General features: G+C 37.1%; 2 protein-coding genes and 1 non-coding gene across 4 annotated transcripts in view; 1 reads left to right on the top strand and 2 right to left on the bottom strand.

Moving 5' to 3' along the window:
* Nucleotides 1-227: 227 nt before the first annotated feature.
* On the bottom strand, nt 228-12,257 carry LOC106871691 (large ribosomal subunit protein eL6). 2 transcript variants are annotated; one of them, XM_014918299.3, is made up of 6 exons: nt 12,136-12,257; nt 7,547-7,820; nt 5,691-5,831; nt 3,719-3,767; nt 2,424-2,608; nt 228-434 (listed from the first exon to the last, which is right to left on the bottom strand). In XM_014918299.3, the coding sequence occupies exons 2-6, from the start codon at nt 7,808-7,810 to the stop codon at nt 273-275; spliced, it is 801 nt and encodes a 266-aa protein (XP_014773785.2). In that variant the 5' UTR covers nt 7,811-7,820; nt 12,136-12,257; the 3' UTR covers nt 228-272. The 2 variants fall into 2 exon arrangements, with proteins under 2 accessions (XP_014773785.2, XP_089196975.1); XM_089340849.1 differs by lacking the exon at nt 12,136-12,257 and adding an exon at nt 12,046-12,135.
* On the bottom strand, nt 10,226-10,308 carry LOC128250856 (small nucleolar RNA snoR14). The gene has a single exon (XR_008266826.1). It is a non-coding gene; the product is annotated as a small nucleolar RNA snoR14 (small nucleolar RNA).
* Nucleotides 12,200-18,987, top strand: part of LOC106871690 (uncharacterized) — a 14,158-nt gene continuing 7,370 nt past the window's right edge. Inside the window, exons 1-5 of the mRNA XM_014918298.3 lie at nt 12,200-12,378; nt 14,249-14,325; nt 15,373-15,443; nt 16,105-16,224; nt 17,730-17,886. Of these exons, the coding sequence (XP_014773784.1) occupies nt 12,333-12,378; nt 14,249-14,325; nt 15,373-15,443; nt 16,105-16,224; nt 17,730-17,886 (471 nt within the window). The 5' untranslated portion in view covers nt 12,200-12,332. The remainder of the gene's footprint in view (nt 12,379-14,248; nt 14,326-15,372; nt 15,444-16,104; nt 16,225-17,729; nt 17,887-18,987) is intronic.

Raw genomic sequence — 18,987 nt, 5'->3', positions numbered from 1 at the left:
CTCCCTGTAATAAGTGTAGCAACACGGCGGTGCCTCAGCATGGCCGCAGCTCTAAGCTGAAACTATAAATAAAAAAAATATATATATAAATAAATAAATATATATTTATATATATATATACACACCTATATATACACATACATATATATACATACACATACATACATATATACATTCAAACAAAACACTCACCAACAAACAATAAACAAAAGCAGCCAAAGACACCGTATGACTTATACAGATTTATTCCCAAAGAACAAATTGTACACTGATCAGAATAACATCTTGTGTGGGTACATTTTATTTTTCAAAGAAAACATTGACTGCAAGTACCCCTTCAGTTGTTTTCTGTCCTTATGCTTCTTGATAGCATCAAGAACCTGCTTGTCCACCTCTACCTGGTCCTCTTTACGTTCTTTTGTCAGGGTATACTCCTGAAACGAAAACAATACAACATTTAGAAAAATGTCCACCATTGCCACGCTTTTCTACAATGACAATCTGTGAGATAGACAGACACACACACACACACACACGCATGCAAAATAACTCTACTTGATAATGGAAACACGAAATAGATTGGTCTCTGCAGAAATTAAAATTAATACCTACACTGTGTGGGTGGCACATAAAAGACACCACTTTGAGCGTGGCCGTTGCCAGTACCGCCTGACTGGCCTTCGTGCGGGTGACACGTAAAAGCACCCACTACACTCTGAGTGGTTGGCGTTAGGAAGGGCATCCAGCTGTAGAAACTCTGCCAAATTAGATTGGAGCCTGGTGTTGCCATCCGGTTTCACCAGTCCTCAGTCAAATCGTCCAACCCATGCTAGCATGGAAAGCGGACGTTAAACGATGATGATGACACTGTACCACAAACCATTAATAGCAGTTTTATGGGAAAAAAAATAGTTGTACCTCCTTACACCATTCATTGACTGTTACTACAATGTGGATGGTCACCTAATATCCTTTATATCTCCACTGTCATCAAAGAAGAATATGATAACATTAACATTAAGCTGTTCTCAAGGTTCAAAATATAGTAAAAATGTTCCCCGTTAAGTCAGCATTTTATGACAACCCAGCTTACACTTCAACTGAGCAGACGCACCTAACACACACTTAAGAAATGTCTCCACATTTATTGGTTATAATAGTAGCACAGCAAAATAGGGAACCAGCTCGATATTGCAAGCCGAACATCTTAACACCACTTCATGAAGCATTTTCTCAGGCAAGTACACTGACATTAACCTTTTAGTGTTCACATTATTCTACCATAATTAATGCTTCTTTTATCCACATTGTTTTGAACTAATCATGCATTATCTTGTAGCTATGAGATTTTGATGAGGTAGCTGTTAATTTTTTTAAATGATATTGTAGGGTTGGTGTGAGAGACCAGATCATGCCAGTTTGAACATAGAATAGGCAGAATACTTTTGGCCGGATATGGCCGGTTCAAATGCTAAAGGGTTAAAGACCTCATCTTGAATGGTAAATAGAAAACAAATATTGATTCTGTTCTTAACTGCTTGTGTTAATTATTGAAATGAATTTAATGAAGCAGTCCAGCTGTGTCTGAGTGAAATCAATAGATGGAAACTGAGTGGAAGCCCTATCATATGCATGTATGCGTCTATGTGTCTCCAATAATGTAGCAGCCCAGGAAAAGAGACTGATAAAATAAGTAGCATAAAAAATACTGGGATTGAATTTTTTAAGGCAATATACATTTGCAGTGGAGGCGCAATGGCCCAGTGGTTAGGGCAGCGGACTAGCGGTTTCAATTCTTAGACCGGGCGTTGTGAGTGTTTATTGAGCGAAAACACTTAAAGCTCCACGAGGCTCCAGCAGGGGATGGTGGCGAACCCTGCTGTACTCTCTCACCACAACTTTCTCCCCGTTTCTGTTGTGCCTGTAATTCAAAGGGTCAGCCTTGTCACACTGTGTCACGCTGAATCTCCCCGAGAACTTGATTAAGGGTACACGTGTCTGTGGAGTGCTCAGCCACTTGCACGTTAATTTCATGAGCAGGCTGTTCCGTTGATCGGATCAACTGGGATCCTCGACGTCGTAAGCGATGGAGTGCCAACAACATACATTTTTGCACAGTACAATAACTGAAACAAGCAAACAAGATAAAAAAAAAAAAATATACTGAAGACCACCATGGTTTAGTAAATTGTTGTCTGGACCCATTAGCATTCAAACCAGTGATTTCCAGCCAAAATAATTTTATCTGTTTCATGTTGAAACTGGCCTCCCACCTGAACCCTAAAATGTCGTTCTAACACTAAAAAATCACTTAACAAGATAATATAAGATTAATTCAAAACAATATAAATAAACTAACATGATACTCGACAGATTACTCTGTGCACTAAAGGGTGGACAAGATCCAAAAAGTTAATAATTACCTTCTTCTCTGTTTCAAACAATTCCACTTCTTTGTGTTTATTAGCCTTCTTGGCCTTTCTTTTGAAATAGTTATCGTTTATCCTGACTGGTATCTGAACCTTGCTCACATCAGCTCTAGCTGTGGTGGCAATTGCATAGATCTGGTTGACACGACGCAGTGGGCAACCGTTCATTGCAAATGGACCTGAAACAATCGAATCAGCATACATTAAGTACATAGAGCAAAATACAGAGAGAGAGAGAGACATGTATACACAAGGAGTGGGTGAAAATAAATTGATAATGAGGTTTCACATTCCAACCAGGCTCTCTACTGACTATTATCTTTCATTTATACCTTTGATGATGATGATAACTGCAATAAATAGCTATTCAGACTATACAGGTGGAACAGCTAGGTCTCCAACATCAATGATTTTAATTTATTGAAACTGTGCCACAATCACTAGGCACCAGCAGAGGGAGATTATGTTCCATATAATACAATAGAACATCAAAGTCAAAGGGAAGCAACTCCTCATAGAAAAAAAAAACAGTCCATCACAAACACCCAACATTTTTCACAATTCATTTCAGGTGAAGAAAGTTTGACAATCCATGAAGTGAGACAGATTAATGTCGTGGCTCTACTCTGGTACCAGAAAGACAATGGTGCAGGTTAGCATGGTTAGATAAGCGATAAGCCCTCTAAGAAAACATGGATTACCACATTCTAGTGAAATTAGTTAAGAACTTCCAAGCTATGGCAACAAACATATGCCATTCTGATTGCAAATAAGGGAGGGCTACTAATGGATGTGGACACGAATACAATTCCCTCTGTGTGTGTGTATATACATAACGTATCCTTAGAATGCACCTCATCGTTGATATAACTTGTGAAAATTTTGTTGCCACCCTTCTTCACTAGGATAATATAATCTTTCCCCAAACTTCAATAATAATATTTCGTGCTCCCTTCTTGCCTCTTTGCATGAACATGCAGTTTTATTTGCACACAATCGTTGACTATTGTCATCTATCCCAAATATTGAAAATGACGTTTTAAAGGATGGCAAATTGTATATTTTACTGAATTCATGTAATTAGAGTAACTCTGAAATGAAAATTTTGTAGATTTATTCGAGTAACTTCCTTGCCATGCTCTGAACACTACCCCAATATAGAAATAAACAGAAAAGCTAGTTGCATTATGAGACCAACCCAATTCATTTTATAAATTCAGTTGAGACAACAGCAGGAGTAACATGGTAAAAGAAAGGCCAAATGGTAGAAATACTATAGAAGCCCTTACCTGTCACAAGGAGCAGACCACTGCTAAGCTGCTTCAGGAATACAACACGCTAGAGGAAAAGAAAGAATTATCCTAGAGTTTTCACAATTCTTGTTATCATCAGTACTGAAGAAGCAATATATTAAAAATGAAAACAAAAATAAGGGACGTTTGCTAACAAACCCATTCTGGTATTTAATGAATTATGCAGAAATTAATAGAATACTCACTTTTTATTTCAATTAATTTTTGAAACAAATTCAAGTGGAGTAATCATGCACCTTTTGGATTCCAATACATTTCCAGTTGTTAGGACATGATTTGTAAAACTATTTACATGTGAGAGACACTAGTAGTACCCCAGTACATGGAGAACCAAACTTAGTCCCTTATTTAAAATAAGACCCTTCATCAACTGCGTTTGCATATAAAACACTTTACAACCCTGGTATACACCTTATCCATAGTGAGGAATAAAGGCAGAGCATGTTTCCGACAAAATATGCCAGGAAAACCCACAAAGTGGGGGATCAAAGCTTGGAAGATTTGCAAAGCAAATACAGGGTACTGTTGTGGGTTTAGTTTTTATATAGGGAAACGGGACAACTATGTATGTCAGCATGGCCTATAGTACGATGTGGTCTGTAATTCATCGCTTCCATACTGTAACCATGGCCGTATATTATTTTTTTATCAATTTTTTTTCAGTTTGGTTAAACTTGCAGTGGATTTAGAAGCTGTGATGACATGTACATGTGCTACAGTAATTGCTAGTAGAAAAGGGCTGCCATTGGATATAGAAAAAATAATAATAAATAAATAAATTAAAACTGCTTTCCAATGCTCATTCTGCAAGGCTGCAATATGTAGACTGGGATGTTTTACAAGTTTCCAGCACAGAAATATTGTGTGAATAGTGTGTATATATATATATATATATATATATATATATATATATATATATGATTTGATCTAATAAATATTTTTCAAATTCATTTCGTTTTTACTTTTTATTTACCTGTAAGGTGAGTGACAAGTTTCGATGTAATTTGTTTTGCAAATCTTTATTACATCATATCATCATCATTTAATGTCTGTCGTCCATGGGCCGGACGATTTGACTAGGGCTGTGTATTCATTTCATTTTTATTCGACCTTTATGATACACCTGTTCTTATGTGCATTAAATGCAATTGATAATCTAGTGATATGCACAGTTCTTCTATATTAAAATTGAATATTAGCTGATGACATTTGCGATGGTGATGTTTAAACAAAATTTTTTATATTTTATTGAAATAACTTGTAATTAGGGTCACTTTGAGACAAAAGTTATGCAACAGAATTGATTAAGGACCTTTTCTTTGTGCACCAAAAATCACATGAATATTTTGATTAGTAAAAATTAATCTTTAATATTCAACAAGTAACCATCCACAAGTTTCTTCCACTAATAACCATTTTAAATTCTGTACAGAAAATAATTCCTCACCAAGAGAAAAAGCTATTAGGGCATAGCGTCAAAGTGATGACTCACTCCTGTACAACCTTTCAATTCATGACACAAATCTTAAAACTTTGGCACAAAAATTAATAGCAACAACCGTGCTAAATGCAAATCCTGGCACATGACCAGGAAGATCTAAGGTAGTTTCTTAGCCTTAACAATCTTCAGCCAACTGATTACATTATATCGAACGACTCCTGTTTTACTCAGGGAGGTGGGGCCCTCATAGTCATTCGATGTTTAAAAATTCCTATTATAAGTTTTTCATGATTAAATATTAAATATTAGGATTGTATATATATATATATATATATATATATATATATATATATATATATGTAAAAGTTTAAATATTTTGTGTTTGAAATATAACCAGTTTATTGCACATAAATTTAAACAGCAACTGATCAGGAAAGAGTGAGAGAGAGAAAAGAAAAGACAGATGGATATTAGTTAACATCCACAAAACTGAAGAAATATACATACCTTTCCCTTGTGCCTTCCTGCTAGCAGAATAAGCACTGTTCCAGGAACAATAGATTTGCGCAGATTACGCTTATGCTTAGAGAATGGCTTCCTGTGTTTCGACTGTCTTTTTCTACCTTCTTGTGTTGGAATATGGCGAGGCTGGGGGTAAAAAAAAAAAACAACTTAAAAAATGTAAGTCAGAATTTTAGCTCTACTTCACTTTTTACTCATCTATTTTTTTTTTACTAAAAATTTCATACTGTATAAAGGTCACTGTTATATCTACAGCATCTACCATTTATTCATTCCTAAAAAGTTTATAGAAAGTTTGACAACCAAGCAACTAATCAAAATTAGGATCAAGATACCATAACTTTAGTTCCATTACCACAAGTTGAGTAAAATGTAATCTAAATGCTGTAACTTACCAATCTACCACTGTTACTGACGAATGGATGGACCATAAATTTAAGCCCTGAAGTTGTGGGTCAATATTTCTACACACAACAAAGTGGAGAAGATTATGATCCAACTCACACTACACAAAATATATCTCCTTTCAGTTCTGAGACATTGAAATCAAATTAGTAGTCAGGGAAACAGACTGTCCACAGAAACAAAGAAAAGCAGAATGGAAATTTGCTACCGACCACACAGGTGCAAGAAACAAAATTCTTTTCCCTTTTGTAAACATTGAAACCATCAGGGTCTTTTTTCCCCTTCCTTTAACCCTTTAGCATTCAGTCAAGTGTAATGCTTATTCATTCACATTGATATGAATTAGACATGCATCATATCATAGCTTTGAGATTATTTCTAGAATAACATTAAAGGGTAAATGTGAGATGCCAGATCTGGTCAGTTTGAAGATAAAACAAGTTGAATATTCAGGCTGGATATGGCCAGTTTAAATGCTAAGGGGTTAATACTTGCTGTGCCCGGAGGAAGGGGCAGTGCACATGGCTTTCACAGGTTATTCTGAACCAGTAAGATTGACCTCATTAATGTTCCTCTCAAACAGGAAGTGAATAAAAAACTGCATAGAGCTTAAAAGGAAGGACTTCTACGGATTTGGTGAAGTGATTAGCATGAAGCTTGGGAATGCCTGAGTGAACAGGCCAGTTCCAAGGAGTAGAGGTCTTTTAGGGGCAGAAAAAAAGACAGTATATAGATTGTCAGGAGTGCAAGGGCTTTATGCCAATCAGTCAACCTCTCTCCCTTTTTGGATGTAGTGTAGGATGTCTACGAGCGTAAGCGTAGCAGGGTTCCAGATGTAAGAAAAATACTTGGGCGACACCCACAATACACTGCATGAGCCAAATTATCTGCTGGCCCCCTGAACAGAAGGTGCATTCTTTGTATGTTATTAGAATGACATTGTAGAACAGGTGTGGGCGATCTGGAACTTGAGTCATGAATGACCATGGGATTACACCAGGGAAGCCCACCCACCTCTGAGACACAAGTCTGGGCAAGGTTATTTATGGAAGACCACCAGTTGCACATGCATACCAGCCTCCCCTCCCCATGCTACCCAAAGGCCAATACAGCATTGCAACATGAAATAAAGTGTCTTGCTCAAGAACACAACACAATCCAGTCTGGAAATCAAACTTACTACCCCATGATTGTAAGCCCGACACTCTAACCACTGAGCCAGGCGCCTTCACAGTTTGAACAGAAAATTGAGCTAGATATGGCCACTTTAAATACTAAAAGGTTAAACATACTAACATGACTAAGAAACTATTCCAAAGCCGTCGTGAACTAAAGTAGTAACATAATTTGCCAAGAGACAATATAATGTCATGTTGGCTTGAAGCAACACAGTAATATCACTCAACCCCACAGTAAACAGAAATACAATGACTCACCAATCGCTTAACACGGACTTTCCTCGTTTCGCCATTTTTCTCACCACCAATAGGCTTCACGACATACTTTGCAGGTTTGGGCTTCTTAACTGCTTTTGTCTTGGGTTGTTCCTTTTTGATGAAAATTCTCCTCCTCTTGTATACCCGAGATCTAGAAAACCTCCTCAAACCCGTTGAAGATATGACCGGATTACGAGGTCGGCGCTTGTTTGATGCGCTCTTTGCTTCCTTAGTCACTGGCTTCGTTTTCTCTTTTCCTTCCATAATGAATGAACTGTTGGAGAATATGAAAAGCATTGTAATAAGTTTCTAACACCAAACATCAACTAATACTGCAAGACAAGTTATTACATTCCCCATTGTTCTACTGATCACCATTCTTAACCCTTCAGCATTCAGATTTCTTTGTCAAATGTATTGCTTATTTATTCATATTATTTTGAATTAATCACACTATTTTGTAGCTTTGACATTTCAATGGTGTGGTTGTATATTTTTAGAATGACATTGTATGGTAGGTGTGAGAGGTTGGACCCGGTTGGTTTGAACATTAAACAGGAAGAATATTTGGCTTGGATTAAATGCTAAAGGGCTAAAATAAACTGTTTCTGGAGGAGTGAATATTTATATATCCTTACTATAGAACAGGTTCGCAGTGAATCAGTCAACAACGAAGTAGGTTATTGTTTGTGCAGTGAACTACAAAATTCTTATGTTCTCTTGATTCAGACCACCTCCTGGTCCCAGCAGAGAAAATGGAAACGGTATTGTGCCAGAGAAAGACAAGGGAGATTTGGTGTAAAGCCACCCTGACTCACACTTGCAGATAGCCACCTCCACTCCAATAGCAGAGAACAGGAATATGGTCTGGGAGCCAAGAATGCTGGAGGTCTCCACTGTCACAGACTCGACCATAAACTTGTCAGAGTGATCAATACTGTGGCAGTTTGCTGCTGGAGGTTTCAGCATGTGGCATCCCAGATGAGGGGCCTGCCACCATGGAGGCACAAAGAGTGAAATTTAGTGGGGGCAGGTTTAGTTGATACCATCACCCCCTCACCACCCCATATTTCATTGATCCCAAAAGGAATAAAAGGAAAAGGCGACCACAGCAGGATTTGAACTCAAAACCAAATACTGCAAGATATTTTTTCCTGATGCTTCAACAAGTCCGCCAACCACTCACAATTTAGAAAAAATCCCACACAAACTTGTCAAAGTTATAAATTTGAAAGAATTAGCATAAACTCAATACCAAAATTATATTTTTACATTAAATATTTTGTGTATTGTAGAAATATAAACCAAATATAAACTTTAACAACAAAATCCTATGTGGCCCCTCAAGGGTCATGTGGACCTAGACTAAACAGATAGAACCCAACTAAATCAGAGCCAAGTTTTCAACAATGACAAGGGCCAAAAAATAGTGTGAACTCAGTGTCAAATGGGTTTATCAATCAAGTTAATTTAATCAGTGGATTGACAGATCTTGACAGTCCATCATGGTTACACACCAATTATGTGGCCACCACCAAAAATAAAGGAACACAAATGAAATCATAGAAATCAGGCTTGGCAGTTTTTTTTCCGATTAACTTGCATCACATTTATTTTTTTCTAACCTTTGGCATTTTGATTTGACTATTTTTAAAATGACATTGTAGGGTAGATTTGAGACACTTGATCTGGCCAGTTTGTACATTAAACAAGGAAAATATTTGGGCCTGAATTGGCTGGTTTAAACAGCAGAACCAAAAGAGCACTGGCCTGGGAACAAAATTTGCTTAGGAAATGCAAATCCAGGTCCAATATATTTATTTTTAACAAGCACTTTCTCTTTTTTTTCTTTTTAAAATTTTTATTTCTGTTCTTTGAGAAGAAACCTAACTTCAAACTACTTTTTATGCACCCTTTTCTAAACCTGAAAATAAGAAGCACCCCACAAAAATTTTAGGAAGTAGGGTCACACATCCAGTTCCCAGGCCCATGCAACAGACAGGGCCTGGTCCTTTTCCAAAAGTGTGTGCTCAGTCAAAATGGTTTATCATCAAACTGATTTATTCAGTGGATTGACAGATTTTGAGTACATCACGGCTACACACCAGTCCCAACCATAGAGCACCTATCTAGCTGCTTGACCATCACAAACAGCAACCAATTCCCTTTCAAACCACACAGTCTAAAACAAATATAAACCAAGTATACTTTGAAAAAAAGAAAAGAAAACGAACATAAGAGGATGAACATGGCTGAAATGCTTGTTGATCTGCACAAGACTGACTTTGTGGCTAAATAACAGAAATGAAACCATGAACGATACAACATAGAGGAAAAAAAGACCAAAGGCCCATAGCTTTACTGTGAACCTGATTTACCCTGCTTATTGCTCCAACAACATGAACTAACCTTTCTCAGATGCAGCATGAAGTTTTGTCCGTGAACAGGCCGTGGTTTCCAAGCGACGAAAATCTGGCCTTTAATACTTACCCTACAATGTTATTCTAAAAACATACATACAACCATATCATCAAAATTTCAAATCTATGATATAAAGCTTGATTAATCTGAAACAATGTGAAGAAATAAGCAATACAGGGTAATCTGAATACTAAAGGGTTAAAAACTCGCAAAACAAAGGTAGAAAATTGCCAAGTTTACTAAAATATTAATGTGTGTGTGCTCAGCGTCAAAATAAATTCTCATCAAACTTGATAAAATCAGTGGATTGACAGATCATGACATTTCCATCATGGCCACACACCTAGGGATGTTAACCCTTTTCATACCAACCCCACTGAAACTGCCCTTGGTACTATGGTACAAAGTTTCTGTTTTCAAGTCATCTAAATTAAAACCTTCCTTGAAACTTATGTAAATTTGTTCCAAACACCAGCTTAGTAATGACAAAGCTATTTTCAGATTTTTTTTAATTGTAAGAAAGAAAGTATATTTTAACAAAAGTATCATAACAAAAGGGTTAATCATATCGGGTTCCTGAACCAAGGCCCACAGAATAGAGCTTTCAACAGAATACAACTGTTATTATCCACAAACACAGATAATCGATTCAGATAGTTCTTCATCAATACATAATCTACAATTGCCAGCCTTGTTTTAACAACCACTTTCCATTCTGGCATGTTGTGGTAAATTCTCTACAGGCAGATGCCCTTTCTGTCACCAACCCTCACCGGTCCTTTACCATGGCTTCGTTTTGAAATTACTACAACAAACCAACGAGAGGGCCTCAACGTAGTCACCTGATCGGCAAGAAATATTAGCCAATGTCCCTGAAATCTCACCCTATTCTCTTGAAAACACATTGGATATATATAAATATATACACAAGAAAAAAAACGGGAGTGATCGCGCTTGGGATGTTTTGTTTCATTTTTTTGGTCATGGGTCAGCTTATTGATGGTTGACCATAGGTTAAACAGCTATTGCATAGAAAATGTCCGTGGTTAAAAACGACAAAAAGCAATATATCTGAACACATAGATAGTATACAAGTTCAAATTATTAAAAACTGGACGAATATTAACCGAAAATCGCAAATCAGCGACTTTCTAACCATGACCAACTAGTCTTGTTTTTATAGACCACGCATTAACATTATTCATTGCCTTTCTCTCGTCTTTAAATTTTGAAGACGATGTTCTATCTAAGCATGTCGAGCACCCGAGGCTCCTCGGGTTCGAATTCCACTCGGTTTTTTTAACGAGCCCGTAACAACAGGAGACAGTGGTGAATGTATACGATATTCGTACTTCAGGGCCAAAAAAGGTGAACATTAACCCCTAAAAATAATTAAAGGGACAACACGAGTGGAGTATATGTGTAAGCATATGGTTCTACACACATATATAATAGCTGGAATTCGCAGATGAGACCACAACTTGGATTATAGTCATATATGCGTATATATACATGTCCACTTTCGGTAGGTCAATATAGCTTTTATTGCTCGACGCGAATTTCAGTTTGTCACCCTAACCCTGACACCCTAGTGAAAATCGTGCGGGTGTTAATTTGAAAATTTACCGATATTACAATAATAAAATGAATAGTTCTCCCTCCATTGGAAATTTATAGACTTACAAATGTTTCTGTCCACAGCTTTAACAATATATATTTCTTTTTAAAAGTATATACGAGGTATCAAACTCTAAACGGTGAAAGATTACACGATGGAGGAGACGGGAAAATATATTTAACGAGGATCGACACATACACGTGAATGTAACCCATGTGGAAAAAAGGTTCATTATATGGGAAATACGTGCGAAGTGTTGTGTTACAAAGAACAATGTTACTGAATATTAAATGAATGTAGACAATTCTTTAAAAAAAAAACTCATGTGCTTCTAACAAATAATTCGATCGCCATTTATGAACATTTGACTTAGAGGAGAAAAACATGTAATAATATTAATTTTTCACGAGTAATCTAAATAATAGAGCATAGAAACAGAAATAAATATCTTTCATGTTACTTTTCTCTCGATGATGAAAATAAATTTAAGGCTAAAATCCACGATTAAAGGAGATTAATAAGGAGACATATAAACAACCATTTTACTTACATTCCAGGTACTGGCTAAAAAGAAAGACACAAAGTGATGACGTATTAAGCAAATTAGTTTCGGCGGTGCCCACTGTCGGAAACGGAAGTTCACTGTAATGTTGCCGTGACGTAGTTCGCAACCGCTCTGTTTGCATTTTTGGTTAATTTTTCTGTTATCACTTTCAGATTGTTAAAAAGTTCACTTTTCAACCAATAATGATGCCTGTTTCCGCATCCAGTGCGGCAACAGTGACAAACACAGGTATGTAATGCATTTGTTTCTTCATTTCTTGTTCTCTGCATTATTGACCGCTTTTCACTCTCATGACATTTGTCGTTATTGACAATAAGTGGTAGTGCACTCGCTAAGGAACGTGACTTATCTATTTTTTTTTTCTTTACCCTTTATCTCACTCTGTTTCACTCTTCTAAGTTCAGCCCTCACCAGTGCCAAATTGATCTCTTTATTTTTTCCCTACCAATAAACGAAATGCCAATATATATATATATATATATATATATATATATATATATATATATACACGCGCGCACAAGATCAAATCCTACCCCGACTTGATAACCCATGATAATAGTAATGAGCTTTATTCGTTATTTTGTGGTACCTGACGTTTGATGTGCCTCTGCCCTAAATTCGTATCCCACTGATATCGTCTTTTCAATCCTATCTCCGGGTTCAGTAAACATCCTAATATACTAGATTTATTTATAGTTTAACCAAATCACCCATGTATCTCGACGAAATGTGTTTGCAATTAGATTTCAAACTACATACGTTGCTAATAATATCCCTTGCAGCGAGGCAAACACGAATCTGCTATCTATTTTCTGTTCGGTAATGCTGGTGATGGTGGTGGGATTCTTCGTGTGCCAAAAGAAAGCTATTAATATGTCCCTTATAAAGGGTTGTGAATTTCCAAAATCGGTAGAGCGGTAAGTAAAAGTGTGTTGTGATTATTTTAGTTCGGTTCTGACTCTGCATTTTAACCCTGCCAATATTTGACCTAGCTTTTCATCGTAACGGATTCGATAAAAGTTAAGCCCCTGTCAAATAGTATATTCTCTCGCATCATCTACAATTTATGCTCTTGAATCACAGTTAGAAATCAATATTCTTTATTTCGAACCAACAGACATCATTGGAAGAAGTCCAGCAATAAAAACAAAATCAAATAATTGGTGACTTACAAGACGCACCTCAGTTTTAGCAAACCCGTTTCATGAACCTTCAATTACCATTAACATAAACCCTTTCCTTGTGTATATAAAACGCAGCTTGATGTTGAGTGGGATGGAGATAAAATAGACATCGTCTCTAACTGCTGTTTCGATTCCAGACCTTTATAAATTAATTACCATAATTAAAACCATTCAAAAGTTGAATCTCATCAGAGTTTGCTAAAGGTATACAATTAGGTGTTCACATTCCTGCTTGTTGAGTATACACACACACACAAATATGATTTTAAAATTTATTCTTTCTGTGTGGCCCTGCACCAAATGATCCATGGCCTGATGATCCCCAGTGTTTGACTGGTACTTATTTCAATGAGCCTGAAAGGAGAAAAGGCAAAGTCAACTTCGACGGAACGTAAAGACGGAGGAAATATTGCTAGGCATTTTGTCTGGCATTCTATCAATTCTGCCAGCTTGGCACCTTATATCCACCCTAAATAATACCATTAATTAGATGCACCCAAACTTTTAATCTATGAAAAAAATAAATAAATAAAAACACCTGTGTTACAGCAACCTACAGTTGTTTCACCCAGGGTGTGTCCTGATTGAACAGACATGATCAAAACCATTCCAGTTATGACCATCTCGTGTTTTAACAAGTGTCAAGGACTGTACAGTCAATGTGTTCTGCCTTGTTTAAAATGGTAGGGTTTGATTTGAAAGATATTTAGTTGTGATTTCTAGCAGGTAGAGTGACCTCTGGTTTCTATGACAAAGGGCTGAAACATGTAAAAGAATAAAAGGATAATATTGTAAGATGAGTGTGAGATACTGGATCTGGTCAGTTTGAGGATAAAACAGGTCAGTTATTTTGGCTGGATATGGCCATTTTAAATGCTAAAGAGTTAAAGATGAACTCTTCTCATTTTTTACAGACAATGCAATTGATCACCAGGTTGATTACAAACGAAAATACAAGAATTTGAAAAGCAAGTTAAAGTTCTTGGTTTATGTAAGTGTTTCACTTATTATTATTGTTTTGAGATTTCTTCATTTTTATATGTTTTTGATCAACAATTTCTAGTTCCAGGTAGTAAAGGGGTTGGAGTTTTGACTAAAAGTTCAAGGCGGTGCCCCAGCATGGCCACAGTCTAATGACTGAAACAGATAAACGATAAAAGCTACTCTTTGATCAAATGTCTGTTTGGTCAGTGCTGTTTTGAGAGTTGGACAACAACAACAACAAACATTTCAAAAACTGTATGTAAATGAAATCACCAGCAGTACCCTGGTACCCCACTAAGTGTTTCAAAAGCATTTATTGAGTTGATGAAGACACTAGGGTTATTGGGCATCTGGTCTCGGCTGTTGGGTGTTTGATTTTTACCTCGGCACTGCTGTATCTAGGACAAAACTACTTAGCTCTTGCTGGCCCTGGCCCTATCTCAGTGATTCTCAACCCTTTTTTACCTGTGGACCCGCATAACAATTTGATGTTTTAAAATATTCATACTGTATTTTTTAAATTAGATATTAATTGGAACTGTGTTGTAGAAGTGTAACTGGTTTGTTGTACATTAACCCTTTAGCATTTGGACCTGCCATATCGGGCCTAAATATTTTTCTTGTTTTACGTTCGAACCAGCCAGATCAGGCCTCTTAAACCTTCTTTACAATGTCATTCTAAGAATAAACAATCACATTTTTGAAATATCAGGGCCACGAGATAATACATGGTTAATTCAAAACAATGTGAATCAATAAGAATTACATTTGACAGTAATCTGAATGCTAAAGGCTTAAATTTTAATGATAAAATCTTCTATGGACCTTCAAGGGTCATATGGACTCCAGTTTAGAACCACTTATCTAATTGGATGTTGCTACAACTGGTTGGGGTACACTGCATAATTGACAAGTGTTAGGGGAGCTCTTGTTGTTACAGGCTTGGTGAAACTGACAGCAAGACACTTGGAAGGAGAATGTTTGTAAGACATAATGCTTGTGTGTAAACTAATTTCATAAAATCTGATCTTCACATATCATTTTCCATCAACAGGAACAAGAATGTTTCCTTGAAGAATTGCGAAGGGCCCAGAGAAAACTTCTGAAAGTTTCCAGGGACAAAAAGTAATCATCTTGTTCACATTTTATTTTGAAACTTATGTTATAAATGTATATGCATGGCTCTGTACTGTAATGTTTATCAGCAGCACACCCTGTCTGGGTTCCTGTGAGTGAAGAGGAGATAACCACTCCAAAATGCTTGCATCTCACACTCGGTATGTGATGCTGCAAGCTGGTTTTGCTGTATTTACACCATTTGTCTACACTTATGGGTTAGAATATTCCCCAAGTATATTTGAACTGGTAATAACCTTGTTTATACATACACACACACACATATATGTACATGTGTGTATATATACACGCACACATATATATATACATATGTATGTGTATATATATATATATATATACATATATATATATATATATATATATACACACACCCTAAAAACCTATGTAATTTGTGCGCCTGTGTAATTTGCGCAGGTGATTTTCAGGATAACAATTATTTAAAAAATCTACTTGTGTAAAAATTCGCACCCAAAAGTTTTCAGAATTGCCAATATGGCCAGGGGGGAAAGGTTTTCAATTTAGTTATATTTGGCATAATTTCACTTACATATATGGACACACATTTGTGCTTTCGATTGTCTTTCTGCTTATAATGCTGAATGTTGATCATTTCGTCAAAGTTTGCAGTGTTGATGTTTGTTTGTTTCAGTTTCCTGTTGGATCGTCTATTATCATACGAAAATATCAACGACTCATCGGGCGACTCCGACGCGACGGCATCGAGTGAGAGCGACATAGAAATAAACAGAGAAAGCATTGTGACGAAAAAGTAAATGAAATTCTTTCTTCTATTCGAGTGTGGGAGACACCTATATTAGTCGTCGGAAACCATGCAAACACTGTTGACTTCACTTTGATATCTATTGTTTGGTGTTGTAATTTTTTTTTTCTGCAAATACTGCGATCTGGTTGCAGATGTGGTTCCACTTCATCTCAAAAGACATGCATGCAGTGAGATTCAGTGAAATCGCGTCAGTGACAGCTCACAACTGTTGCAATGGAATTTTGGCACCAAGTGATAAATGTTTAAAGCAGGAGTTCTCAACCATTTTTATGTCTATGGACCCCTTTGATTGCTGTTTTATTCTGGTGAACTACCCATAGCTATCCTGTGTTTAAAAATTAAGATTTATTGAAAAGTCTTTCAGAATTCCTATTTTGGATGTAAAACGTTAAAGAAAGAAATTTAGCTGTTTTTTTTTTTTTGTCATAAATACAAGGGGGTACCCAAAAGAAACCGGAATTTTGCAATATTATTTTATTCACCGAGTTTTTACATGTTTATAACATTCAAAGTATTCTCCATTTGAAGCAATTTATCGGTCCAGATGCATTTTCTACTGTTCGAAGCAGTCCTGGAACTCTTGCAAAGTGATGCCTTTTAATGCCTCTGTCAATTTTGTTTTCACCTCTTCCACATCCGCAAAACATTTTTCCTTTAAGGACTTTTTATATTGAGGGGGACAAAATGGGTGTGAATCAACTTCCAACTGTTTTTTTTTTTTATCAGTTCACAAAACACATTCAGTTGTAACCACTTTTGATCTTCCATAACCAAGCAAGGCAAAAATTTTGCTGCAGCCCTTTTCATTCACAATTCCTCACTCAAAATTCGTTGGTAGGAGCTCCAGGACACACCGGTTATATCAGCAAGGTCGTCAATTGTTTGGCAATGGTCCTCCAAGATCAGTTCATAAATTTTCGTGATTTTTGCATTCATTTGGGAGGTCGACGATCGCCCTGCATGAGGCTGGTCTTCAAGAGACAAGTGACCATTTCTAAAGCGTGAAAGCCACACGTAAACTTGTGTTCTGCTCGTGGTAGCTTCCTTGTAAGCTGTTTCGGCCACTGTTTTCCCCAGCAGAAAACAGAATTTCACAGAAGCATAGTTTCTTCATTTCAGCCATCGCATATTTAGTGCCCTGGAAATAGTATATATACTATACTAAGGGTTGCTAAAGTTCCTGGCTTTAAGGGTATTGTGAAAGGCCTGGTTGGTGGCCCAACCTTCCAAGTTCTTTACAGGGCTTAGAAAAAACTGAAAGACTGCTGCAATAAGTGTGTGAATGTGAGAGGGGAATGTGTCGAATAAAATCATAATTAACTGATCGTCTTGTATTTTCTTTTACCCAAAGCCAGGAACTTTCCATCACCTGTTTTCACGATCTGTTTCCTGAGTTCCTCTCCTACAGTTTGCGCTGGGAGCGAAACGTGTAACCTTACTTGATTTCATACTCTAGCTAAGAAATCATTACTTGCTCTGTTCAATTTCAGGAAAAAGACCATTAGCAGCAGCAGCAGTAGTGTTGGCTCCAGTGCAGCACCTGTGGTCACATCTCCACCATCATCATCGAATTTGTTAGGGACAGACACATCAACACTGTTTGTGAACCCTTCCTTTACAAACTTGCTGTCACAAAACCCTGTTCTGGCAAGTACCAACTTTCTCGTCTGTCGCATCATAATCATCGCCTTCATTTTCATCACCCGATTAAATGTTGTATCATCATTATCGTCATCATCATTGTCATTTTAACATCTGTTTTTCTCCCCATACAAGTATCAGTTGCACAAGTCTGCAATACCACAATCTTCTGCAAGTTCTCATCCTTTCACATCATTACCATCTCGTTTGCGAGGTCCTACATTCTCATACCTGTCCTGACTGATTCTTTGTAAATCTTCTTTGGCCAATCCCATCACAGCACATAATTACCTCCACGCAATTCATAGAATTTTTGCAACAATTCCATGTCCTGCTGGAAGACCCTATGTCTGGCAACAGGACTCTGCACCATGCCACACAAGCAGGAGAACCCAGTCATGGCTGTCAGACGATTTCTGAAACCACACGACCCCCTAACATCTGGACACCTAATTCCCCAAACTGCAACCCCCCTTGATTATTATGTGTGGGGTGCAGTTGAGCGAGAGATCAACAAAACTCCTTGTAACACCAAAGAAGACAAAGATTATGGCAGCATTCACCAACTTAAACAAAGAGAACATCCAGAAGAGTTGCAGGAGATTCTGAAGTCATCTGGGGGCCATGGTTGAAGCCAGTGGCAATTTTATTGAATAAATTTACTCTTTAGTATTTCAAGATACTTTTATGCAATTTTGGTAAATATATCTGTTAAAATGAGATGTCAGCGTTATTTTCATTTTTGCATAATTTAGACAACGTTTTATTGACCACACCCTGACATTCTTAGTGACCTGATACACACACGTTTAAGTCATGAATGACCATGAGATTGCACCTAGAAAGTTACCCTCCAAGACACAAGTCCAGGCAAATTTATTTATAAAAGACAAGTAAGTCGCCCATACATACCAGTCTCCCCTCTGCATGCCACCAATGTTATTCAAGGGAAAGACAATGGCTGATGCAGCTTGGCACCAGTGACATCGCGACTCATTTCTACAGCTGAGTGAACTGGAGCAACGTGAAATAAAGTGTTGTGCTCAAGAACACAACACACAGCCTGGTCCAGGAATCGAACTCTCTACTTCATGATACTGAGCCATG

Source organism: Octopus bimaculoides, chromosome 24 (genome assembly GCF_046866305.1).
Source record: "Octopus bimaculoides isolate indiv1 chromosome 24, ASM4686630v1, whole genome shotgun sequence".
Taxonomy (NCBI): Eukaryota; Metazoa; Mollusca; class Cephalopoda; order Octopoda; family Octopodidae; genus Octopus; species Octopus bimaculoides.
This window is presented reverse-complemented; position numbering and strand designations above follow the sequence as displayed.

Excerpts from the sequence above, each read along its gene's own strand:
- LOC106871691 (XM_014918299.3), bottom strand. The coding sequence starts at position 7,810 with ATGGAAGGAAAAGAGAAAACGAAGCCAGTGACTAAGGAAGCAAAGAGC. Across the intron at positions 5,832-7,546 it reads AAGTCCGTGTTAAGCGATTG|CCTCGCCATATTCCAACACA; the intron begins GTGAGTCATTGT and ends TTTTACCCCCAG. Across the intron at positions 3,768-5,690 it reads CAGGAAGGCACAAGGGAAAG|CGTGTTGTATTCCTGAAGCA; the intron begins GTATGTATATTT and ends CTTTTCCTCTAG.